We start from the raw sequence: 26,789 nt of genomic DNA, 5'->3' as shown, positions 1-26,789 counted from the left end.
TCTGGCCGTGGCTGCAGATGGTGGGTGAGGAAGCCCCGCGGGGCCCTGAGCAAACCTGCTGCCAAATCCCTCTGGAAAATGTCTGATGGGAAGCGTTTGTGAGCTGGTCCCAACCCCCTGTGTGTGTGCCCAGCAAACATTCCTCCCTGCTCAGGACTGGTTTCCAAGCAAGGACCCTTTTCTGCTCCCACGGCCACAAGTGCAGGGAGCTGCAGGGCAGGTTCCATAGGGATGATGTGCAGGAGCAGCGTGGCTGAAGACAAGGAGCCCAGCACATCCCCCTCTCAGGTGACTTCCCCTCCATTCACATCCCTGGTACCGAGGGGAAACCAGTCGAAGTAAGTAATTTTAAACTGGTTTTGTTCATCTGGTTCGGTTTTTTGGAACAGAGTCGAAGTCCAAGGGCGGGGGGGGGGGGGGGGGGGGGGGGGGGGGGGAGCAGGACCTTGTCTGCCCGAGGTATCCCAGCTTTCAGAGCTGGACAGGCTCCAGTATCTCCTCCCCTCCTGACTCCCTGGATCTCCTGCAAAATAACGCCAAGATCCCGGCGAGACGCTGCCCTGGGCGGGGGGAATGGATCTGCACGTTTTCCGTGCACGAAACCTTCCAGCTCTACACAACAAAACCGAATCGGGAACATCTGCTCCCGGCATCGCCCTCCAGCCCCCGGCCCCCTCCTCCGCGTCTCTGATGTCACTCAGAAAGGCTCGTGAGTCACCCGCAGTTGCCGTGGTGATTCCAGCGATGCCGAGGAGCGCAGCGCTGCCCCGCTCCCCCCAGCCCTTCCCGGCGAGCGGAGGGGACCGAGCCCCCCGGCGCTGAGCCCCCGGGACGTGCCATGGGCTCCCATGCCACGGGCTGCTGCCAAGAGCCCCCTGAGACCCCCGAGGCTGCGAGGATGCCGACGGCTGCCACCCGTAAGTCAGTGCTGGCAGGGGGGTTACGTGTCTGGGGGTCTTTGGGCTGTTGGGGGTTTTACAGCATCCGTGGGTCTCGCCCAGCAGGACAGGCACCCCATGGCCCAGCCCCACGGATGTGGGTGTCCTTTGCATCACCTCCTTCTGCACGTGCTCCTGGCACCCGGGGGTGTTGTCACCCCACTTTCCAGGACTCACTGGGGAGGGTTCAGGCTGCTCTCAGCCTGCTCTGAACCCTGGGGAGTGAGGGGAGCCTGGGGCAGAGCGGTGCTGGGAGGGCATCAGCCTTGGCACGTGTGGGGACGGGGGTGGTCCAGCACTGCCCAGGGGACCAGGGCCATACAACCCCACTCGTGTGGGCACCATCCCCGCCTGATGGCCCAAGTGACCAGCACTGTGCCCACTTCAAGGGTTAGGGGGGTCACCCCTGTCACAGCAGGATGGGACCCATGTTGTATTTCTCCCCTGGGTGCTGCTCACGGTGTTGTGGCCACTTTCCTTGCTCACCCCATCCTGCTGTGGGGCCACATCCTGCTCACACGGAGCCACTGGTGTGGCTCCAACCTCAGCAGGTGCCAAAGCCTTTGGAATGGATTGGGTGGGGGGGACCTGGTGATGGGCACCCTGGGGTGTGCAGGGACCCCTCTGTGCCAAGCTCTGGAGCAGGGAGGGACACTCTGTGTGCCCCTGGGCTTTAGCATCCATGTCTGGAGTGTGGGCACCGGGCTGGCAACTGCCCAGCTCTCCCCCAGGAATCTGTTCCGAGGTCCATCACCCACTCGCTGCTGGTGGATCAAAGGTCTGGCATCTCTTGTTTTCCTGCTCAGTGTCTCAGTTTTTGAGTCAAGTCCTTGCTGTCAACAGGAACCTGGACGAGCAGGATTGAGGTGTTTGAATTACTCTGACTAATTTGTGTGTTAACTTATTTCTCTGGCTACAGATTTAAGAGCGTTGGAGCATGTGCAGGCTGGCCAGGACCCAGGGCAGTGAGGAGGGTGGTGTTTGCCTTGGCACCTCTACACAGGCAGGGCAGGAGGGGATGGGGCTGCCAGGGGAAGGGCTCAGCTGCGGCACAGAGCTGGTAGCAAGGGAACCAGGAGCTGCATCCCACCAGAAGGGCAGGAGCTAAAAATACTGAATGGGAATGAGTCGAAATGCAGTGGGAAGTCACCGCCCACCCCCGCCAGACCCTGCTGTGGTGGAATTAGAGGAGCTTTAATTTGCTTCTGAGGCAGTTTTTGCTCTTTAGATGCTCTCTGGGTTGAAGCACATCAAAATCACCCGGAGTGAGAGGCAGTGCTGGTCCCTCAGCCCAGGGCTGAGGGTTTATATTTATGGAGGAAGAAGCCCTAAAATGCAGAAATGTCCTCAAAATATCCCCTGTATCGTGAGACCATAACACACACCTGCCGTAGGAAAAGGAAAATGCTGGGTCAGGTACATCCCTCCTGTGTCTGGGACAGATGAGGTGATTTTCCAGGACCTGGCAGGCAGCATTTGCCTTTGTGCATCCCCCAGGAGACCTGGAACGAGGCGGTCCCGGATTTGTTCCCACACAAACACCTCCCCCTGTGCGATGAATGTCGAACATTTCGGTGCAGTAACGATGTTGTAACACCCTTTTGGAAAGGGTTGGTTGAGTTGGCTGTGAATTCCCAAAGGTAACACTTAGCAGAGGTTCAGGATGTTGTTTTCGGATATAACCATGTGCTGGCTCATGAGGAGAGGAGAGGAGGGCTCTGTGCTGTGTTATCCCTGTGCCAGGGATTTGTGCTGCTCCGCAATCCCAACAGCATTTATTGGGATGACAACGCTGAGTATGTTCCATCTTGCCCTGGGCTCTTGCACCTTGCTTAGTCAGGAGCAGGAGACAGATGTTGCATCTTGGAATTCAATTAGATTTTTATTCTTATTCATTTCTTCTGCCTTTAATTACTCGTTGCTTTCCTGTAATGTTTAAGTGGCGAAAAAGTTGGAGATAACTCATTCTCTCTTTGCATAGTTAGGGTTGTGGTAAATACAGTTTTACTCTAAGTGCCCTAAGGAGAAAAATGCACTTTGAAAAGAAATCATCTGGGAAAAGCAAACCAACAGTCCCAACAGAAATCGATTTCTCTCTGAGCACCGCCCAAATGTGACTGCTGAAGAGGGTTTCATGAATATAAAGATATATGGATAGATAGAAACACCTCATTTGCTCATTAATTAGATCATGACAACACTCAAAACCCTCTCAGCGCTCACCCAGCTCGTCCCTGGGGTCTCCCTGGTTGAGGTTGCTTGAGGAAGGACAAGGCATGGTGGGAGGAGTCTTCCAGGAAAACCTGCTGGGCTGTAAATGCTATTGACCCGTTATCCTCCTAAACATAGTCCAGGGACTTTAAAAATAAATAATCTTACAGATAAAAATATCTTACAGGCTAAACCCCCTCCTATTATTAATGCAGGCACTTAAAACCCACCGCCAGCTCCTCCAGAGCTGTAATTGTTGGAGATCTCCACGGGCCCGGAGCATCCCGCTCCTCCCAGCCGGGGAAGGAAGGTCTGGCTCCCAGCAAAGCAGGGAGAGCTGTCACCCCTCCCTCTGCCAGCTCTTCCCCGTGGCAAATAACAGAGTCATTAATTAATGTTTGCACAGCACTTTGAAGATAAGTGTTGAACACAAGTATTCTTTTAGATGCCATGGGGGAAGCCCCTCTCCGTAAGCAGCAGAGCTGCCAGTGTTTCCTGCCCGTCCCATCCCGCGGGTTTGATACACATCAAACACTCCAAGCCAGGGAAAAAGAAATAATTCTGAATAACTTGTTGCACTCATCAGCATAATGGCTGTGTCTCATGCACCTTCCCTTTGAAACAGTGCGAGTGCACGAGTGAAATAGAGTCCTGCAACCCGGCTCTTCATTTGTTTTCTTTATTTACACGAAAAATCCTGCTGGTTGCCTGCGGTTCCCCGGTGCACAGGGGAACACAGCTCTGTGTGCTCCTCGGGAGCTCCAGGGCTGGAGATAAGGAATTGCTGACAGCAGCATCAGGAGCTGCTCCTGTGGTGCTGGGAATGGCACTGAGGTGACAGTTCCATTGCTAAGAATAATGTCCTGCTCTCTCCTCCTCGGGGCTGGCTCCGTGACGGACTGTCATGGGAAACTATTCTGTACAAGGCAGGAAAAGACATTTTGAGCTTAGCATGAGGAGGCTGCCAGTCCCCCCCTCGTCCCCCTCATGTGATGGGACCCTGGCTCCTGACAGTCAGGAGATATTTGAAATGTCTTTTGGACCACATCTCCTTTTCCAGGCAGCCGTGGTACCAGCACTGGCCCCACACTGTGACCTCTGGATGTGCCCAGGCTCTAAGTCGATCCTGACTGGGGATATTAAGTGCTCAGCACGGGGGCAAACGAGGCCCTGCACAACTAAGCACAGGGAAGCAGCTACAGCAGGGTTCAAAATTAGTCCAGGGCTGAAAATAGAGCCCTAAGGAGGGAGCTGCAGGCAGCCAGGGCTCTGGGTGGGCACGAGCTGCTCACTGCTCTGCAGGGACCGTCCCCAGCACTCGTGGCCATGGCGGAAATTCTGCGAACACAAGAGGAAAAAAATATCGATTCATTTGACTGTTTTCTCTCACTGCTGGGAGAGCACAGGCAGGAGTTGTTGGGCAAGACTGAAGGAGAAGAACCTTTTTCCAGATACCACTTGGACTGCTGGGGAGAAGCTGTGGCTGCCACATCCCTGGAAGTGTCCAAGGCCAGGTTGGACAGGGCTTGGAGCAACCTGGGCTGGTGGAAGGTGTCCCTGCCCAGGGCAGGGGGTGGAACTGGGTGATCTTTATGGTCCCTTCCAACCCAAACCATTCTAAGAATGGAAGCTCTTTCTTCCTCTTCCTACCCAGGAACTATCTCCACCCTCTACGATCCCAGGGCACTGCTGGCTTCTATTTTTACAGAAGATACTTTTTTTTTACAGTATCAATTTGGATCTGATGTCCTTGGGATTCCAAGCAACTGATAGTATTATTCTACATGAAATCTCCCAATATTCATAAATGAAACATGGTGGAAGAAACTGAAATCCCAGGAACTCATTCAGTATGGGAGAAAACAAGAACATGGGTTCAGCTTCGCTCCCTGTAATAGGTGTCGTGTTTGAATATGGTGATTTCTCACAGGAATTGCCTCCCAGTAATTAATCTCAGAGCTCTGCTGGAAGACAAGTTGTGCAGAGTGTGTCAGTTCACGTGTACTCCCACTCTGAATGCGTAAGGAATCCAGGAGTATAATAGGGAAATTATTTCATATAGAAAAGCAATGTATTAACATTTTGCAGAAGAAAAGCCTTGGAGCATGTTTAGTAGTGGAGTACAGAAAGAAACAAGTGGCACACAAATTACAGCTGAATTTGCTGCTACTGAACACGGAAGAGTCATTTGTTTTCTCAGGGGAAAAGCAAACATGCTCAGCAATCCACTGGTGACCCTCCCACTTTAAGTGCAGGCTTTTTATCTGCAGGACAAGTTTGAGGACGCTGGTGTGGGATGATGCCGAGTTCTTGACAAACCACTTCGTCATCACCTGCAAAGTTTCCCAAAACATCAATTTCAGCTTCCACTTAAGGACACGCAAATGCCCTCGCGACCAGAGTTTCAGGGAGTTACTGCAGAGGAAGAGGCGGCAGCACATCCCACACCAGGCTGGAAGAGGTGCAGAAAGGAGAGGAAGGGGGAGAACAAGAGGCAATTCCAAGGTCAGGATCCCACGTGCAGCCCGGGAAAGGAGAGTGTTCTTACCACCAGACCCCCCCCGTGCTTTTTCTCCACGATGTTTGTTTCCTTGAGCCAAATGTTTCCATTTTTTGTTTTATTCTGAGAGTTTCAGGGATCCAGGTTAACACTGACTTGGTTTCCCAGGGGCAGTCTGCCACCTTCTTAGAACGTATTTTGTTTCTGATGAGCGTAACAACTGAATCCATTATTTATCTCAAGGAAAAATATGTCAGAGGAAGAAGTAGGTCAGATTTCTCATGGTTGCACCTTCACCCTCGATACAGGTCACCTGCTCTACGAGTCCAAGGGCTGTTCTGTTCCTGCAGTTGATCTAATGCCCAGTCCACCACGAAAATGAAAACATTCTTCTCAAATATAAGGGGATTTGGATTGGGCCATAATGCTTAATCTAAAAACAAGAGCAGCTTGTTCTAATGATAACGCCGCGAAACGACAGCCTCTAACAACCGTGCTGAAAACCAACCCCTTCGAACGGAGATTATAAAACAACCAGCAACTTGTTTGCAAAGACACTTTAATTGCACACAATCCTTTAATGTGGAGGAGTGATAGAGGCTGGAATAACCTTTGAACGCCAGGTTGTATTTCCTGGTGACACAGAGTGCCCTCCCCTTGCACTTTGAGAAGACACAGGGAAATAAACGTGGATTCTTAAGACAGACTCAAATGAATCTTTAATGATTTTGAAATATTTATATAATCTACCACTTACACGCAGAAAAAAAAATAAAGTTATGAGAATCATAACAAAATTATGTAGAATAAGGTCAGTCTGCTATGCTGTTGTGCAGCTAAACTTATAATCAGAGTTTCAGTAGACGGATATGAAGATAATTCGTCTCTTGGGCACAGGCATTAAAGGCTCGGAGCCCTGTTCAATCATGCAGCTTCACTTTTGCGATGAGCCCTGAAACTCACTTGTCAAGTGAGTTAATCTGCAGGATCCGGTTTTGGTCACGAGCCTGGTGAGCAGTGGTGCCCGAAACTATGTGCAGTTCAAGGCACCACAATACAAGAAAGATCTAAAGGTATTAAACTGTGTCCAAAGGAGGGACATGAGGATGGTGGAGGGGCTGGAGGCGAAGCTGTGTGACGAGTGGCTGAGGTCACTGGGTCTGTTCAACCCATAGAAGGGGAGATTTATCTCTGTCTACAACTTTCTCAGCAGGGGACATGGAGAGGCAGCATAAATCTCTTCTCTCTGTGACCACTGACAGGATTTGAGGGAATGGTTGGAGCTGTGTCAGGGGAGGGTCAGGTTGGATCTCAGGGAAAGGTTCTTCCCCCAGAGGGTGGCTGGGCACTGACCAGGCTCCCCAGGGCAGTGGGCACAGCACCAAGGCTGACAGAGCTCCAGGAGCGTTTGGACAACGCTCTCAGGGACACGGGGGGATTGTTGGGGTGTCTGTGCAGGGTTAAGAGATGATCCCTGTGGGTCCCTTCCAACCCAGCAAAAAACAACCACATGTTGTACCTGTCACATATTTTTTGCTCTCTTTGTAGATCATGACATAAAGCAGGGAAAGAAATTCCCTTTTTGCTAAGAAACGCATAAGACGTGTAAGCCAGGCTTCAGCCTGAAAACTCTTTGATTTACTTCGGTGGTGAGCAGGCAGTAACTCAACAAGCCTTGAGGGAGATTATTTGTAATAACGTGAAGAAAATCGTTGCTGGTACTTTTTGATCCAAAAGGGGCTGTGGGTCCATGAGGGGTCGTGGGTTTATGAGGGGTCCTTGGGTCCATGAGCACGGTGGGTCTGTGAGGGGCCGTGGGTCCATGAGGGGCTGTGTGTCCGTGAGCACGGCGGGTCCATGAGGGGCTGTGTGTCCATGAGGGGCTGTAGGTCTGTGAGGGCCATGTGTCCATGAGGGGCTGTGTGTCCATGAGGGGCTGTAGGTCTGTGAGGGCCATGTGTCCATGAGGGGCTGTGTGTCCATGAGCACGGCGGGTCCATGAGGGCGGGTCCGCGCTCCCCGCGCGCGCGCGGGCCGGCGCGGTCGCCATGGCAACGGTTGCCCGGCGCGCGCGGGCGGCGGGAGGGCGGCCGTGCCCCGCGCGCGCGCGCGCGCAGCCGCTCCCTCCCCCGCCTTCCCTTCCCTTCCCTCCCTCCCTCCTTCCCTCTCTCTCCCGCCTCTCTCCCTTTTCCCGCCGAGCGCGCGCGCGCGCGCTCCCGGAGGCGGGAGCGGCGGGAAGGGAGGGGGCGAGCGGCGGGAGAGAGGGAGCGAGAGGGCGCGGGAGCGCGCGCGGGGCGGGAGGCGGGCGCATGCGCGCGCGCGGGCGCGCGCGGCCCCGAGCGCGCTGTGGCAGCCGCGGCCCCTCGGCGGCCGCTCCGTCCCGGCCCTTCCCTTCCCCGCCACCGGCACCGGCGCCGGGCCCGCCGGGCCGTCATCCCCCCCCTCCCCGCCCCTGCCCCACCCAGGGCGCCGCGGTGCCCCCGTCCCTCCCCGGGCATGAGGCAGCGGTAGCGCGGCAAAGGTGAGGCGGCGGGGCCTGCAGGCCGCGCGGGGCGGGCGGGGGGAGCGGCGGCGGCGGCGGCGGGGGCTCGGCGGGGCCCTGCGCGGAGCCAGCGCCGGGTGGGCTGCGCCCCCTCCCCGCCTCCCCCGCCCCCGCCGCCTCCTCCCCCTCCGCCCGGGCGGGGCCGGGGATGCGGGGAGGGGATGCGGGGAGGGGGCGCCGCTCGGCCCGGCCATGGGCGTGCGGGCGCGGAGCCTCTGCTGCTTCTCCGGGGCTCGGCGGGGGAAGGAGCCGCAGGTGCTGCCCCGCGGGCGGGGAGGGGGCGGCGGTACCTGCGCGCATTGTTCGGGAGAGCCCCATCCTTTATCCCTTCAGCAGGTGACGGGGCTGCGCCTTTCTCCGCCGAGCCGGGCCCTGCCCTTCACACACACACACAAAAAAAGGGATGCTCGCCCCGGGCTCCGATGCCCTTTGGTTTCCGAGTGGGTTTTGAATCGCCCCATCAGCCCTCCCGGTGGGAATCCCGAAGGATGCCGGGCCTGTTGTGTGCGGCCCCTCTCCTGCGTGGCCTCGGAATCGACTCGTGTAAATCGGCTCGTGTAAAAGTCGCTGTCTTTTGTTTTTGTTTTAGATGGTGGATGTTGATGTTTGTGCGGGTGGAGATAGCACCAGAAGAAAAATGGATGCTCTGACGGATAGTGCAGTTGAGATTGTCCCCTTGGAGCTCTATGATTCAGCCAGAGCAAAAATAGCTGCTAATCTACAATGGATCTGTGCTAAAGCCTACGGAATAGGTAAGATCACCTCTGTCAGCAGCTCATTCTTGATTTTGTTCTTGCTTTTTCTGTCTCCCCTGCCGTTCCAGGAGTAATTAAATTTGGCTTTGTTTTAAATATCAATAACATGGCAGCCTCTTCTCTTGTTAATGTTATGTGTTTCCTGGTACCTCCAGCAGGAATAACGGGACTGTAGGAGATGCCCTGAATCAGCAAACCTAATGGTGAACGCTCCCAGATGGTGCCTGGGAGGTGCTTTGCCTGCCTCAAAATGTTTAAATCCTTGCTTTAGCTAAGCAGACTTTGTTCCTCAGAGCTTTATGTCACTGCTTACAGGCCCTGGGTCCCTCCAGGCTGGGGAGGCTTTAGGTGCTTCCTTGTCTAGTCATCTTGGCCAGTGGATGCTGGGACCTTGACACCCTTTGTGTGCTCAGTTAGGACTTTTTATCCTGTCAGATTGTGGGTTTGCTTTCAAGATGAGCTGAAATACAATCCATTTGTGTTCAGCAGCGTTTTTCTTTTGTGAAGAAGAAATGAATGAGCAGGTGCAGTTTGTGTTCTGTGACATTAAAGAGCAGGTTGTAGGTGACAGAGGAGTTCTCCCTTCCCTCACATTGTCATGAGTCTGTACAGTCTAACGTGGAAAAATAAATGTTCTTGGAGTATATTTGTAAGTGTTTTCCTGGCAGCTGTTGAGATTTGCTTTTTTCTTTTGAACTAGATCTGTCTCCATGTGCTAGATCCATCTTGAGTTTAAGTAGCTTCATTATGAACAAATAGGATGGAACACAAGTGGTTGGGGTTTTTTTATCCAGAACAAAACATATAATAAAACCATGTACAGAGTCTTGTTTTGGAAAATGAGGTGGCCCTGTTAATCTAAGTCTAATTCTCCAAACTCATAATATGCTTAATGGATTAGCACTGGCTTACTTGGTGACAAGGCTGAAGAAAAGAGGTCCATTCCTGCCATTAAATATTAATCCTTGCTGGAATATTTGTCTAAATTATTTTTCTTTTCAAATATTTCCAGCTCTGTCAGTGGCCTCCTCATCTCAGTGATTGTGGGGAAAATAAAATCATGAGTTTATAGTGTTTAATGTTAGTGAAGGTATTTTATTACACGCAACAAGAGACAAAAAACCTCCCCCACGGATCAGATGACGTTTAAAAATGTGGGAATTTGGGGAGGGTGTCAGGAAAACATTGATAACTTAAAAGAACAGAACAGGCGTTTTCCCGATGTAAATATTTCTCAGTCGCTGGAATTGTTTGTAACATTGGCTGAAACTTTTTAGCCGTCAGTGATAAAATGGATATTGCAGGGCTGGAGATGCACACTCTGTGTGCTGGGACTTTGTTTCCAAGAGAAGCTGCTCCTGGAGGGAAGGGACTGGCACGGATCCTCCTCTGCAGTGAGAGCTCGGTGGCCTCGTGCCTTGGCTGGTGTCTGCTGGGGCTCCACAGCTCAGGGTTGTGTCTGGACCTCCTGGACCAGTGAATTGCTCAGTGGCAACTCTGTTTATGCACTTGGCAACACAGACTTTGATTGTGAAAGTATTTGGCTTTCCTTTCACCCAGGACTAAAAAGAAACAGCTTTCCCCACGACAGAGATGTGATCCCTGGCTGGAGCAGCCTTTGCCAGCTTTTCTGCTTGCATTTAGGCTTGTGCAGATTACATTTAACAGCACTTAAATGCCACAAACAATAGGAGAAAATAATCTTTTTCCGTGTTATGCTGTTGGTGCTGCTGCAGTGAGTAAGGATTTGGGTCCATGTGTGTCTTTGCAGGACTGTGGCCCCTGGAAATGTAGTTTGATTTTTGAAATGGCTCCTGCAAGTCGTTGTCACATGTTTAGCCATTGCTGCTGGAACAGCACTGCACAGTCCCTCGAAATTTATAAGCCTCTTTAATTCATAGAGAGATGAGTTTAAGAAGGTTTCCTATGAGATTATAATTTTGAATAATATTTGAACTTGATGACTTGATGTCATCTCTCAGGGGTTACATTTTTGTTTTAAGATGTTGGATGATATCCAGTGAGTGATTTTCTTATTTAAAATCCCACTATGCAGATGAAAGATTTTGGGGGCTTTTTTATTATTTTAGACTAATTTCTGGTTAATTTGGTTAAAAAAAATGCTTCTCTGTTTATAATATTAAAACATATTCTGAAGTAAATCTTACCTGATAAGGTTTCCATAACTGCCTTCAAGTGGCTGATTAAGTGTGTTTTCCTGGAATATTAGATTCGGATTTGATGCATGTGAATTGACAGAATTTTGTGCCTTGGTCTTTCAAATCCTGGTGCATATCCTGGATTTCATTTTGATCTGAGTAAGGCTGAGCTCCTGGGGAAATGTGGGAAGGGTCAAGAACAGGAATTTGATTCTGGTGTAGGCTGCCACTGAAAGTCATTCATTGCTGCAGGTTTTACCTCCAGCTGTATTTTCTCTTTACTGTTAAAAGATATTTGACTTCCCCACCTCTAAGCTGGCATTTAAGTAGGAAAATTCTTCATCCTTTGTTGTTTTTTTTTCCCTCAAGGACAAATCACTGGGAGCATGCATGACAAATAATTTAGATTTGAACTCCTAGTTTGGGCTTTGTTTCATTTGATGGTACACTCCTCCTCTTTTTTTTTTTTTTTGCCTTCTGGCCATGAAAAGAGAATTTTGGTAGCCAAACAACTGGAGCTCCAGAAATTCTGTGAGACAACCCCTCTTCTTGCCCAGGAATTGGGCTGAATGATTTGTTCCTGGAAGCTGGAGCTCCTGGCTCTGGTGGATGCCTGGTTGGCACAGATGGGCCCCAGAGGGAGGTCCTACAACTGTTTGTCAGAATTCCAGAAGGCAGAGGGGAAGGATGTTGTGAAGGAAGGTGTTTCCCCATTCAGCATCATCCATCTCCCCAGATAAATCTGGGAATACTGACACGGATCACTCTGTGCATCTGGAAACCTGCACTTGGAAGATTCCAAGTCCCTTTAGCTGAGACAGTGGTTTGAGAAAATGGGGTTTGATTAGAACAAAATTACCTTTTTTCATCCACAAACTTGGATGGGAACCCAAAGGGGCGCTTTAAGGAATTCTCCTGGCACCGAGAAAATAAAGCTCCTGATGTTTAAGTGGTCAAGGAGCAAAGCTGCCACTGGGTTTGGGGAACTTTGTTCACAGGAGGTGAGCGTGGGAGGTCTGGGGAGGCTTGGCAAGCCATCCTTGGGGAGATCACTTTTCCACAGCCATTGGAATGAGCCAGATTGCCAGGCAGGAATGAGGCCAGGTGCTGCCCAGAGCTGAGCAGAGGGCAGTGACCCTGGTCCTTCAGCCCCTCTGACCCCTCTGAGATAAACACCCCCAGGGTGTTTTCCTTTGGTACCACTTGGGAAAATAGAGAATGACAAGGAAAAATTCTGATTTCTCGGCAGATTTAGTTAGTGCAGCGTTAATTTATGTGTAGAAATGATGTTTTCCACCATCAGAGTTATAATGTCAAAGCTCAGCTATTGAAGGAGCACATGGAAGCGTCTCAGTGTTGCAGCTTGGTTGTTTCCAACCCTTTCCATAACAAATGTTGTTGGCTCTGTAAAACACTGTGTAAAATTCGGATTTTTCAAAAGGAACTCAGTGGGTTTTACTTATTTATCAGGCCTGGGAGCTTTACATAGTTTCCAGACTTAATGCTGACAGTAGCCTGAGACCTTTGGCAAGATGCAGGCAGGAAAGCCAAGAGCTAATGTAATGCATTGGAGGGGAAATGCAAGTTGGGGGTTTTTTTTGGTCTTTGAAGTGCTTAAAACTTACTTGTTAAATAAGGTTTTACAGTGCTGTAATAGTCACTGGTTGGCAGAAGCAGTGTGAGCATGTTTCCTGGGCTAAATAGCCTAAATCCCTGGATTCCCTGCTCTTCTTTGTCAGCTTTCTTCTCAGGTCGGTAGCAAAAATACTTGTAAGAAAGCTCTTGTGTTTAGCAAATATTCAACAGTTAAGCGTTTGTTCCTTTAACAGCACCTGTTTCATAAACACTGGGTATTGTTGTGTGGAGTTTACAGGGGTGAAGGATTCCCTAATTATTATTTTGTCTCTCCTGCTTCATCCAGGTTTGTGGCTTTGTGCTCGATCAAAAGATATGATAATGAGCGCGGTCGCCCTCCCAGCGCTTTCCAAAGCCTTTAGCTTGGCTTCTTCCTGCCTAAATGTTCCTGTGCCCCATTCCACATCACTTACAGGGTTTATCATTCACTGCTGGAAGGAGAACCACCAAAGAGTGGGTTTAATTCTGGTGGTCTTAGTGCCGAGAACGTGTAGTTTCTGCAGCTTGGAGGACATCCATCCAGTGCTGAATAATTCTGGGAACAGATACGGATCCTAATGAAATCCTACTCAGAATTTGAATAAGCTCTGTGCTGTTTACCATCCCACTTTGGCTCTCCATCCATGGGAAACCAGTTCTTCATGCTTCTGGAGGTAAAAGAACATCTGGGGTGTTTCCACTGCAGCAGTTCAAGGGATAAGTCAGATTTGTCCAGATTGCTGTATTTTTCTTTATCAAGTCACAATCAGGTGGTTTTCTTTGAGCAGGTTTTTGTAAGTGAGATGATAAAGGAGAGGAGAGAGTCTGGCAATAATTGTCTCTGTGCTGGTTGTTGCAAGAGAAGTTATTTTTATAATTCCTCTAAATGATGTTGTACTTGGTGATTTGTACTCAGAACTGGCAGTTTTTGAGAGATTAGGACTCATTGATCTGATGGCACAGAGCAAAGGAATTGCATCATGAGAAATCATGGGGGGTTTATTTTTGGGTCCTTCCTCTCTTACACAAAGAGCTGGTGGAGGTGTCTCCCCAGCAGCCTCAGCAGGGCAAGAACACTCAAGAGTTTATGCTGCTGAAACTTGGAAAAAATATGATATTACTTCGTTTTATAAGTGTGGGAAGCAGGAAAAATGAGCATTTTTGCTCTATAATGAGCTGACTGCATGCAAGTCATTAATAGGGTATAAAATTTACATGAATTCCACGTGTGAAAGGGATCCAGTCAACTCTGGTATCAAGTGGGGTGGTAAATTCTCCAACAATTCTTGATAAAAAACTGAACTAATGATTTTCACCTTCACAGAGCTGATTGCAGGTTATGTGATTTTTTAAATTACTATAAAAACACTGGTGGTTTTTAAGTTTCATCTTTTGAACTCTCAATTTGCCTAAAACTGGCAATTCTAAAGCCTGTCTTGAAGTTGATGCAAACATTTACCTGGGGAAACAGCTCAGAAAGCACATTGGGAAAAACAGAAGGTGTTTGCAAGCTTTCCAATAACATAAAAGTGACTTCCTTTGGGAGTTAAGAGCAAAAAAGGAGATGATTTAATTGTTTTTGGTTTGCTTTGGTGTGATTTGTTATTCAGCAGAAAGTTTTGTAGCTTAGAAGTGAATTGCTCAAAGTTAATTTTTTTCAGGTCGATTTTTTTTTTTTATTATTTCCCAAAATCCAAACCATAAATGTGTAAAAACAGGAGTTTTAATCAACAGAACTTCTGTAACATCTGAGTTCATTTATAGGTCACGATGGGAAGGTGCTGAAAAAGATGCTGATAAAAACTGGGACTTGGAAAGATCAGTCTCTTAGGTTGTACCTTCAAATACTTTCAAATATTGAAGATATCTCCAAATTAAACCCCTTTTTTTGTGTGTGTTACTGCCTGGGAAGGCTTTTTTGACATAATTGCATCCTGTTCAGAACCTCAACTACATTTGGAAATTTCCCATCTCAGAGTTATATATTTATATAGCATCCCATTTGCATTGCAGTTTTTTCTACCTTTATTTCTCATTTATTTGTGCCTGCCATGTGGGTAGTGCAATTATGTCCGGTATAAATAAATGTGAATTAAATAATAAAGTTAATATCACTCTTCTCAAGCTTTGATATGGTTTTTATATATTAAAATTTCCGTGGCTCTGTCTGTCAGGACATGAAATCAGTTACAAAGCCGTTCCTGTGTGTCACAGACAAATTTAGCTGGCAGAAGATGGGGCAGAAAATAAAACTGGGCAAGTGTTTGCTGTGAAATAAGTTGCTATTATGGGAGGATTAATGTTGATGAGTAACTTCCTCTGATAGTATTCAAATTATTAATCCTGGTACTGGAAGTTATTCCCACCCTGACTTGCCTTTAATCCTGGTCAATCCAAATCCATTCAGTCCTTAAGCACTTATGTGGAGATCAGGACCATGGAGTTGGAGGGTTCTTCAGTAGAGGAGACAAAGATTTCAGATTTCTTGGCTGGACACTCAGAGTGAACAACAGCAGATAAAACACAAGGGGGTTTTTTTTCCCTTTGCTTTGGGGTTTTGTGTTTGTTTGGGGTTGTTTGTTTGGGGATTTTTTTTTTAAAATATATTGATTTCTGTGACATGGAATCTCCTCACTGAGAACCAGATCCATTTAGTGCTAGAAAAGGCTTTTAAAAATCATTGGGATGGAGCTGGTTTAATCGAAAATTGATGTTGGGAGGCCTGGCTGCCCCTGTCACACCGAGCATCCCCTTCCACTGCTCTCCTCTTTAATATGTGTGTAAACACCCCAATCCAGTGGATTGTATCCCCTGGGGGGGTGTGAGTGTTGCAGAGAAACCTTTCTGCTCTCTGGAGTTACAGTCTAGAAAATAAAATAATCTCAGTCTGTTCTTTACCTCGTGGGGAAGGACCTGAGGAAAACCCAGAGTGCAGGGTCTGTCCAAGGCTTGGAGGGACTCCAGGGCTCTGTGTTCCACCCATTTCATCCCAGTTCCAGCCAGTCAGTGGTGGAGGGCAGGTGTTGGTACAAAACCCCTCAATCCAAGTGCTTTCAGACATTTGAAATTTGCCTTTTTTTTTTTTTTTTTTTTTTTGTGTGTGTGTGGTTTCAAAGAAAAAAAAAAGCCTCTCAAACTTGGAGTGGGTGCTAATGCTCTGCCAGAGATGTACAACTTCATGGATATTTTATGAGCTTGTATTATTGCCTTTCACAAATAATTCTAGTACAAAGCAAAGTGGCTTTGGTTGTTAAAGGTGTAGCTGCTTGTAATGAGCTCAGATGTTGAATTATATGAGCTGCTTTGCATTTAGATTTTTGGATCTTTAGAAATGGAAGCTGGAGTTCTCTGCCTGGAAACGGCAATGGCCATTAAATGGAATTAGCTTTCAACAGCCTTTGATTTTAGGTCAGGTTGACTAATGTTAAGGAGATTAAAAATATTTGAATTTATTATGTATTTCACTAAAAATGGACACCCATGTTAACAAATGCCACTCAGGCAGTGCCACTGGGATTTATTGTGTCTCTTCCCAACCATCTTCAGTAAAAAGTCACGTTAAGTGTCACACAAAGAAAAAATAGTGGTCTTAATTTTTAAAAACTTCAGAAAGCTTCCCATTTTGAAAAATAGGGACAGCACTGGCTAACAGTGGCTGTTAGAGATGTTGCAACAACACTGGTTTGCTAAATATTTTTGTCTACGTGAGATGTGCTTCTGGCTCTCACAATAAAATTCTGTCTCGGTTTCTGTGTGAACATCAGGTGCTCTGCAGTATACAGATGTTGTGTGGCTTTTTTTTTTTTGCAGTTTAAGGATATACTGTGGGTAGGAATTCCTTGGAATGGGAAAACTGAATTGTTCTGATAGTGAGCTGAATGCAAAGTAAATTAATAATTCTTTTAACTGTAGGTGTATGTCTTTAAAATGAACCATTGAAGTGACTTTGGGGAAAGATATTCAGAGTGACTGGATGGAACAAATAGAATTTTATGTCTGAAAATTAGGAAATGTCAGGCTTCTATTAAGACAATACACCTGAGGCTGGAAAATATTTTTTCTTGGGGTTGCAGACTCTCATTATTCCTGCTAAGTCATTATAAAGATCAATAGCTCCTGAGCTGGTTAGTGAGTATGAGTAAAAGTATTTATTTTGGGATGGATTTGAAATGTCTGAGGCATATTTAGAGTGATTGGAATATTAGTTGTTGTCAGTGCCTTTCTCTCCTGGGCAGTAGCAAAAGTATCTTTATGGCTGGGGGTGTGCAAGGGTCAGGTCTTCTGGGTTGCTAATTTTAACTTGCATTCAAATTGGTGTACTCAGGATCTATGTTCAGGTTGATAAAATCCTAATACAACTTGTGGAAATCCTGCCAAGCCAAAAGAAGTTAATTTTTAGCCTTGGTTTAAAGCTCCTGTTTAATCCAAGTGGTGTGGGTTTGCTTCCTAGGCTTGAATTGTCATTTAAAGGCCAAAAAGCTAAAATACGTTCTTGTCAAAAAAATAGCCCATCAGCTCACTGGAGACCCAGCTGGTTTGCAAACTGCTTGTAAAGTGCTCAAGGTTTTAGTCAGATATTTTGGTTTTTTGATGAATTTTGGCAGTTCAGAACCAAGATATCAGTGGCTTAGTTTTCTTGTTCAGTTTGAGGCAGTGCCTGAGCCTTGCAGTTGTGCTGTTGCTGTGTGCAGATGTTTTGGGATATTCTTGCTCCAAGCAGCTGCAGATTTTGCTTTGAAGATACATATAAATGGTGCCCATTGGATGCCCAGAGCATTTTCACAGGATCAATGGGGTTGGAAAGGGCCTCTGAGATCATCGAGTCCAACTTGTGACCCAACCCCACCTTGTCCCCCAGACCGTGGCACTGATGCCACATCCAGTCTGTCCTTAAACACCTCCAGGGATGGGCAGCCCATTCCAAGGTCTGATCACTCTCTCTGTGAAGAACTTCTTCCTGATATGCAACCTAAACCTGCCCTGGCACAGCTTAAAACTGTGCCCTCCTGTCCTGCTGCTGGTTCCTGGGAGCAGAGACCAACCTCCCCCGACTACACCCCCTGTCAGGGAGTTGGAGAGAGTGATGAGGTCTCCCCTGAGCCTCCTCCTGTCCAGGCTGAACAACCCCAAGTCATCCTCCTCACAGGAATTGTGCTCCAGACCCTTCCCCAGCCTCGTTGCTCTTCTCTGGACACACTCCAGCCCCTCAATGTCCTTCCTAAACTGAGAGGCCCAGAGCTGGACGCAGCACTCGAGGTGTGGCCTCACCAGTGCCAAGTCCAGGGGCAGAATCACTGCCCCGCTCCTGCTGGACACACCATTCCTGAGCCAGGCCAGGATGACTTTCTTGGCTTTCTTGGTGGCTTTCTTGGCCACCTGGCTCATGTTCAGCTGCTGTCACTCAGCACCCCCAGCTCCCTTTCTCTCCAGCCACTCTGTCCCCACTGCCCCTCTGTTTCAGCCTGTGCTCCAAACAGTTATAATCCCAAAGAAAATCAAACCCCGCTAACACCCACCAACCAGATTTCTCTCTGCTCTTCCAGACAACGTCCCAGAGGAGCTGAAGGACCCGTTTTACATCGACCAGTACGAGCAGGAGCACATCAAGCCCCCCGTGATCAAGCTGCTGCTGTCCAGCGAGCTGTACTGCCGCGTCTGCAGCCTCATCCTCAAGGGCGACCAGGTGGCGGCTCTGCAGGGCCACCAGTCCGTGATCCAGGCGCTGTCTCGGAAGGGGATTTACGTCATGGAGAGCGATGACACACCTGTGTCTGAGGCTGATCTGGGCTCGGCACCAATCAAAATGGTGAGCTTAATTAATGCCACTAACGAGCTGCCTTTTATTTAACGCTGGTTAAAATAGGAAGAGGAGGGAAGAGCTCTTGGTTTCTAGGTCGCCAACTTTAGGAGCTTTTTTGATTTTAAATACAGTTGGAACACAGCACTGGAAGTGTAGATACCCTTCAGGAAGATCTGTAACGAGGAGATTAGGGCTTGTTTCGCTTAGGAAGTGTTTCCTGCCTAAAAAGAAGTACCTTTCTCAAGGATAGGTGTATGGTTTTCTTCTGGATTCCAGAGGAAGCTTTCAGGCTCTCTCTTTGGTATGAGGAGAGATAAACCCTCGGATGTTACAAAGATAAAAGCCTGGAATAGAACAGGACACATATTTTTCTCAGGCCCAGTGCTTTTTGCAGCACTGTTAGAAGTTTTCCCTTGTTACTCCAGTGTTCTCCACTTTGGAATACTCTCCTGAACTCCTTGCACTGCTTGGCTTTCCCTGTGTGTTCCCTTACTTCACACCATTCTTTAAGAGGGATTTTACTTTTCAATACTCCTCATTTTCCCCTGTCAGAGCTCTCACATGGCGATGATTGATGCTCTGATGATGGCCTACACCGTGGAGATGATCAGCATTGAGAAGGTGGTGGCGAGTGTCAAGCGCTTCTCTACGTTCAGTGCCTCGAAAGAACTGCCCTATGATTTGGAGGATGCAATGGTTTTCTGGATTAACAAGGTAATATTTCCTTTGGGGAAAGCATGCCTGTCTCTTAGTGTCACTTTTCAGATATTTAAAATTATTCTGATGAGTGTCTTCCTTGCATCTTTCTCACCAGTCCATTTTCTGTCACCTTTTTCCACTTTTGCAATTCCTTTTTTTTAGGGATGACTAAAGCTGGTAAATTTTAAAATAAGGAAGATAATTAGGAACTAAGTTAGGAAAACTGTAGAAACTGGGTTCTTTATTTTCAGACTGTGAGGTAGGGTTTTTTTGGTTGTTTTATTTTTTAGGTGAAACATTGTTTCATGTTAAATAACAGGGTGGAGTTAATTCTAACCAGCTTGAACACATTCACCAGAAATACTGAAGCTTTTCCAAGGGCAGCAGTTAAGTTACTGTAACCCTTCTGAGTGACACCAGAGTCACATTCTAAGGGGAGTGTCTCCTTGCAAACCCAGGATTCCCTAGTTGTGATTACAGCTACTGTTAATAGAGAATTGCTCTAGAAAACTGTTGCAACATGTTATTCTGTGAACTTTTAATGTTTGTAGAATGGATTGACCATTCCATGGGAGGAAGAACACTTGACTTGTGGAAACATATTCAGGTGTATTTTAATATACTTTCTATGTAATGTCCTTTTAGGTGAACCTTAAAATGAGAGAGATAACAGAGAAAGAGATTAAATTAAAACAGCAACTAATGGAAAGTCCAGGGCATCAAAAGGTAAAACAAATTTGTCTTCAGTCTTGATATTGCGTGTTGATGGTGAATGGATTTAAATATCAGTATTTTCTTTGTCAGAGAAATGTGAGGGCTCCAGTCCTCAAAACTCCTGAGATATTGTGCATCCAGTTTGTTTTATCTCTGTCATCAGTGCCCTTCCTTCCTTACCTTTGGAGCCCACTGGTATCTTCTGACTTTCCTTTTAAGTTTCAGTTGGATGAAAACAGCTTGTTTCAACTTAAAATAACTTGTATCAACTGTACATGGGTAAATGTGACTCAGCTTTCACAGCACAAAATGTATATTATATATTTTGAAAGCTTTTGGGGGCGTGTTTCTTTTTTTGCATGAGTTGTTTGTCTGATGTATATTCAGAGACTTATTCAGGTTCTGTCCAGTAAGGATACTCTTGGCATTCAAATGTTACATGTGTGTGTTTGTAGTTTTTTCCAGCTTTTCCCCTTGAAATTATATCACAATGCACTAATATTGCAAAATATAGCACACTTTCATTTCTGGAGAATGTCAAACATGTCTGTCAGCTCTCTGAGCTCCCAATTTATGATTTCATAAATTATAAATAGTATGTTCTTTCCTCAGATTGGCATTGCTGGATCAAAGTGTGACATTTGAACAAGGCACAATTGTTTAATTTTCATGTTAGTGCCTTTTATGGAAAATAATATCCTTCAAAAATAAGGAGCTAAAGAGCTGTTTAATTTTCAAGTTGATGCATAGTCTGAAGGATGCCTTTAATTATTTGACTCTATTGACTCTTGGGACTCATTTTAATATCTTTAAATTTCTAGACTACAACCCCTCTAAAATATGAAAGTGTTTATTGCTGAAGTGCATTTAAGTATTACTGCTTTTAACTTGCATTGCTGATGTTCCTTTCCTATTCCCACGTTCCTTTCCTTGCTTCCTGAGCAGTCTCCTTCCAAATGGTATTGGAAATTAGTACCTGTAAGTGAACTACTTTTACACCAGTTGTCATCCACAAAACCATGGCTTTTTGAACTTCCTCAGAGTGTTTGCTTCCATTAAAATGCTTCTTAGCTGCTCTTTGAAAAACACCTTTTTTTTTTTATTGTTTTTTTGTAAGCTTTTGGGTCATCAGGCTTTGCTTCCATGACACGCTTTTTGCATACTGTACAGCATCCAGCATAATCACAGCATCCCCAAATTGCTTCCACACTGCAGGAGGGAGGGAGGGAGATGGAGCAGCAGCAGGAAAACCCTGGAGAATGAACAGTTGGAATAGTTGTATTTTTGTTGTAAGTAGGGAACTGATCCCAGCACGGAGGTGAGGGCAAAGCTGGGCGCCTTAAATGGCTGTTTGATCTTGGAATCCATAAAGATACTCAGATATTTGTGCTTAAATAATGCTCCTACACTGCTCTTGCACCTGAGTCTGCCAGGACCAGAGCTCTGTTATTCCTTGGGATGGGGGTGGGAGGTTGGACAGACCACTTTGGATCCCATGTGACATTTGCTGGGATCGTGTGCCCAGTTAATGAGCCTGAGCTGGCAAATGGGAGGGGAGACAGTTTGCATATTGGAACAAAACGCTTGTTTTTCTTGATGCTGAAGTGTGAAAATGGAATATCGATTCCACTCTTTAAAAAAAAAAATCCCACTCTATAAAAAAATACCAGAATTGTACTTGTGGTATAAAATCCTGCTTTGTTCCGTCGGAGTGTTCCAGGTTTGTTTTAACTTGCAGAGGTTTCCCTTTGTTCCTTTGCTTTCCTGAGCTTTGATGCCCTTTCTCCTGCACTTGCAGGAGTTGGTGTTGCTCATTTTCCCTCTGGGGAGATGGGAGTTGTTGTCTCAGTTGCTGATTCCTTGGAAAAGGCAGGTGTGATGGGGCAGTTCCCTGTCCCCGTGACCTCTCTGCCTTCCCACAGAGAGCTCAGTCCCACTGCTGCCTCCTAATCCTTTGTTTGAACCAAATATATGGGCTGCAGTAAAAACCTGAAATATCTTAAACCAAAGGAAGGAGTAAATAGAGGTTGTCTCACTGCTACAACTTAAATTAAACTGGTTTACTGGCAGGTTTTGCAGTCTCCAAAGTAGTTGTCAGATTCTGTCACTTCTGTATTTCTTTTTTATTTTGTGATTTTTGGGGCATTTTTAATACAGAGTTATCTCTATTTCAGTAGCACCATTTCTGCCCTTTAATGCATACAAATGTCATTAATTGTGTGCATGGGCAGGAGGGGAACAAACCACGAAACTCAGCTTAGAATATGAGGAAGAATTCAGAGTTTTCAGTATAAAAGACTGAATGGTTAAGGGAATAATAGTTGAGCAAAAACCAAGGAATTAAATTAAGTCCATAAAAACCCTCTTTGATAAATTGGTGGGTTTTTTTCACCAAAGCTACAAGAAACAAGGAATTCTTAGAGATTTTACTTCTCAGTGTTGACTGCAATTGGTTTAAATTCTATTTAAGCCTATTAGAAAAGAAATATTTTTATCTACTTTAAACATAGGAGGAATTAAAGTTTCAAAAGAATTTCTGAAGTGGTTTTTTTTTTTTTTTAATATGCTTACTCCCAGTGGCTAAATGCTGACCCTTTTAAGCTACCCAGTTCACCTGAGTGTGCACACTTATTTTCCCAGACTGAGGGACCACATTCCCAGTGCATAATGGATGTTGCTGATGCCTTTGATTTGTTCTGTTGTTTGAATAACCACCATCCTATATCTCACTGTTTCTCTCTGTGTAAGCCTGATCTGATGCATGCCATATCACACTGCATGCTGGAACCAGTGGAATATGCTCGTGTGGTACAGTATGATTCCCATTCCATTACATATTCATGGAGTGCTCCAGGCTGGGGAAAAAGATAATTTGCACCTGGTAAAAGGACAGGAAAAAAAACCAGCATTAAATACAGAGATAGCTTTGAGTTCCTTGGGAAACTTAACTTATATTTATGCAAAACAAAGAAATGAACCTGGTTCCTACTCCTCCAAGCAATCTTCATTCCTCTGAACAGATTTTTTCACAGCCTGTGCCATCCTAAGTTGACACATAGGAGTGTGTGTGTGTACCTAGAGAGCTTTCCCAGGTTGGCTTGGAAAAGGGTAGGATGCCATTGGTAAAATCCAGCTCCCTTCTGATGGTTAAATACATGATTGGTGTATCTGCACATCAGACAGGACGGGGTGTTAAATGCTGGGTGTTATTAATGCCCTGAAGTGCCAGAGGGCTGTTTCTGCAGCACTGACAGGGGTTCCTGCCAGTTGTTGTGCTCCTGCTGTCCCAATGCTTTGCTGCTCAGCCAGACACAGCCTCCAGTGCAGTGCAGTGTGGGGGTGATTTAGGAATTAGCAGCCCTGCAACTTCTCTTGCAAGAACTGCAAGAGGCAATGCCAAGATCTGTTCTTCAGCTGAGAGGCTTTAGCAGCTCCAGACCCCCCGAGGGCCGTGGGTGCTTTGCCAAAGAGTTTGATTTTCATTTGTGGTAAATCATGGAGAGTTTTGCTGTTCACATCAAGGCCTCCTTGCTCCTCTCTCTGACCATTTTGGAAAAGGCCATGGGTTTTATTTTTGTCTGCTTTGCCGTGTTCTGATTCTCTCTGAGACAACTTTGCTGTCCGTGGATGTGGGTAATGTATGAGACATCACCAGCTCATTTGAATTATTTTTTGCTGTGTTTTGGTTTGGTTTGCCCAAGCTTTAAGTGTTTTCATGTAGTTATCCATGTCTCTTTCTTTGGATCTGCTGCATTCATGCATCTGTGGGGAAGGATTTTAACTTCAATTGGTTATAATGAATTACAGTGTGTGAATGAAGTGAGGAATCCAGCAGCATGGATTGCTCCCAGACACGAGGAGACTGAATGTAGATGAGCAACCTGGTCTAGTGGAAGGTTCCCTGCCCATGGCAGGGCTGTAGACTGGATGACCTTAAGGTCCCTTCCAACCCAAACCATTCTAGGATTAAAAGGAAGCACCATATTCCTCAGAATTGGCTTCCAGGGAGAGAAAAGCACACCCTTGTCAGCTGGTTTGATTGGAGCAGATGCTATAAAGGATCCACTGAAAAGAGGTTTCAATGCTTAACAAAAATGCCTTTTTTTGGCCTTTTTTCTCTTGTCTTTTTGCATCTTCAGCATCATGTGAAGCCCTGTTTTCTCTTGGTAGGTGCGTTACCGACGGGACCATCTCTCCAGCAGACAATTACCTTACTTCCCTTTGCTGGAGGATCTGATGAAGGATGGGAGTGATGGTGCTGCTCTTCTAGCTGTGATACACTATTATTGTCCAGAGCAAATGAAACTGGATGGTATGTAAAATAAAAGTTTCCAGGGGGAAAAAAAATAATTAAATCCTTGAAAGCTGAACTAGAAATACATTATCAAATAAAAATGCAACACAGTAGGTAGTGGAATATGGCAAGTCAGAGTCAAATCACAAATAGAATCTGCATCAGTGTGTTTAATCTTGCTTTTTTACTTAGTGTATTTAGAAGACTGTGCCCTGTATATTATGAGCTACAAAAATAATCCTTTCTTTTATAGATTTGGGTGAGATGGCTTTCTTTGCTCAAATAACTGAGGTGGTTTTTAATAGGCCAAAAAAAAGGAACACACATGTCCACTAGTGTTAGCTGATAGTTCTCCTGTTTTTCTGTAGGGAGTACATAGCTTGACATTTTAAAATCTAGATTTTAAAATAGTTCCTCCCAGTCTTCAGCAATTGTCACTCTCAGCATTGCAAACATGTGTTCTCTTCCCCAGAAAATGTGGGTTTTTTTTTTAATAATTCGTTTTCCTTCTTGCATTCACTTCTTCAGATCAACATTTTGTGTTGGTTTTTAAATTCCCACATATGTTGTACCTTGCAGAGCTCCCGAGTGTTTTCAGGAGGGTGAATCCTAGGAGTAACATTTTGTTAGATGCAAATCAAGATGTCTGGTTTTAATTGCTTCTGTGTTTTGTCATTCTCTGTGTTCTCTGTAGCCTGCTTCCCTTCTCTGTTGCTGTGACAGACAGAATCCTCCGTGGAGTCAAAAATTAATGCAGAATTGATTCTGGTTTATCTGTGCTTTTCTTCCCCCTTTTCCTGTCCCTCTGGGGTTGAACAGGCAGAGAAATGTCCCTGGTAGCCAGTAAATACTCCAGGATGGTGTAGAGTCTGGGAAGCTCCTGTTTGTGGTGTTCCTGGGAGGTGGGGATGGAAGGGTAATTCCTTGGAGCAGTGCCATAACTTCCTCCTCCCTCTCCCCTTCCCAGATATCTGTTTGAAGGAGGTGACATCAATTGCAGACAGCCTCTATAACATCCAACTTCTGAGAGAATTCTCAAATGAATACCTGAACAAATGCTTTTACCTCACCTTGGAGGACATGCTGTATGCTCCTTTGGTTTTGAAGGTAAGAAACATAACAAAGGACATATCTTTCAATAAAATAGGGGTAAATCAGGAGTGTTTTGTTATTGTGAGGTGTAATTTCCCTTCTTCTCTGTTCCAGCCTAACGTCATGGTGTTCATTGCAGAACTCTTCTGGTGGTTTGAGAATGTCAAACCAGACTTTGTCCAACCCAGAGATATTCAGGAAATAAAAGATGGTAAGTTTTTAACCGTGGATAAATGTTAGCATGTTACTTAAAAAATATTTACAGTGCAATGAAACTGTTGCCTGGTGATGTTTCCTTCAAAGCTTGCTTTCTACCCAAAGTTTATTCATGCTGGGGTTCTTTGAAAGCAGTAAAAATAGGAGGAAAGTTAGTCTTACCTCCTTGAGTTCTAATTTTTTTGAATGGGTGATTTTTGAACAGGTAAAATTTTCCTCTGAACCCACTACTTAATTATTTATTTGAAACTTTCTTCCCATTAAGGTCACTAGAAAATACACATTTTTAATACTCGAGGTTTTATTTTAGCGTTGCATTGTAAGGTTTGCTCTCTAATATAATGCAATTTGAAAGCTTCCTATCCTGTTTTGTCATTTTAATGGCCGGTGTGAGTTGTAAATAATGTAAATGAATGTTGTAAAAATATGTCCCAGTCAAAGCAGTGATGCAGCAGAAGAGCAGCCGCCCCCCTGTCCCCATTTCCAACGCCACCAAGCGCAGTTTCATGGCCAGTCCTGCCAGTCCCAGCCCAGCAGAGCTGCAGCCCTCGGCCCAGACAGCCCCTGAGGCCTGCAGCAGGTACTACCTGCACCCCGAGGAGCCTGAGTACCTGTAAGTGTGTCCTCATGGTGTTTTATCTTCAATTTATCTTCAGTTCCTGCCTCGTGTTGTCATTTTGCTGCAAACTGAGCGGATTTAATTGCAGTCGGTCTTTAAAACAGTCTCAGTTCTCAAGTTCACAGAAACACTTTGGGCTGTTGTGTTTGGCCTTTGTTTGGCCAGTGCCAATAAGCCCCTACAGGTGCATGGCAGAAGCTCTTAGTCTGGTTTCTGGTTTGGAAAAAATGGGAAATATTAAAACTGGATTGGATATTAGGAAGAAATCCTTCCCTGTGAGGGTGGTGAGGCCCTGGCACAGGTTGCCCAGAGAAGCTGTGGCTGCCCCATCCCTGGAAGTGTCCAAGGCCAGGCTGGAGCAAGCTGGGATAGAGGAAGGTGTCCCTGCCCATGGCAGGGGGTGGAACTGGATGATCTTTAAGATCTCTTCCAACCCAAACCAGTCTGTGATTCTATGAAAAAAAACCTGATCTGATGTGCAGGAAGGTTAATGACAAGGTTTATAAGCTCACCTAAATTTGGTGGCAGCCAAGAAGTTATTTCAGCCTTTGTCTCTAATTTGCTATTTACATAAGCAACATTTTAAATATAATGTGTTCAGAAACTTAGTTTAATGTCAGGTGATAGGTTTACCTT

At 46.1% G+C, this 26,789-nt stretch overlaps 1 protein-coding gene across 4 annotated transcripts in view; it reads left to right on the top strand.

The window, feature by feature from the left end:
• Positions 1–722: 722 nt before the first annotated feature.
• Positions 723–26,789, top strand: part of CAMSAP1 (calmodulin regulated spectrin associated protein 1) — a 34,159-nt gene continuing 8,092 nt past the window's right edge. The window contains exons 1-10 of one of the 4 annotated variants that reach the window (XM_032708294.1): positions 723–917; positions 8,781–8,943; positions 18,263–18,525; positions 19,072–19,233; positions 19,864–19,944; positions 20,878–20,910; positions 24,103–24,244; positions 25,194–25,333; positions 25,433–25,529; positions 25,970–26,147. In XM_032708294.1, the coding sequence (XP_032564185.1) occupies positions 849–917; positions 8,781–8,943; positions 18,263–18,525; positions 19,072–19,233; positions 19,864–19,944; positions 20,878–20,910; positions 24,103–24,244; positions 25,194–25,333; positions 25,433–25,529; positions 25,970–26,147 (1,328 nt within the window). In that variant the 5' untranslated portion in view covers positions 723–848. Of the gene's footprint in view, positions 918–8,062; positions 8,171–8,423; positions 8,447–8,780; positions 8,944–18,262; positions 18,526–19,071; positions 19,234–19,863; positions 19,945–20,877; positions 20,911–24,102; positions 24,245–25,193; positions 25,334–25,432; positions 25,530–25,969; positions 26,148–26,789 lie in introns of those variants that run through there. The other 3 variants (XM_032708296.1, XM_032708297.1, XM_032708295.1) reach the window with 3 other exon arrangements.

Source organism: Chiroxiphia lanceolata, chromosome 21, assembly GCF_009829145.1.
Source record: "Chiroxiphia lanceolata isolate bChiLan1 chromosome 21, bChiLan1.pri, whole genome shotgun sequence".
Taxonomy (NCBI): domain Eukaryota; kingdom Metazoa; phylum Chordata; class Aves; order Passeriformes; family Pipridae; genus Chiroxiphia; species Chiroxiphia lanceolata.
This window is presented reverse-complemented; position numbering and strand designations above follow the sequence as displayed.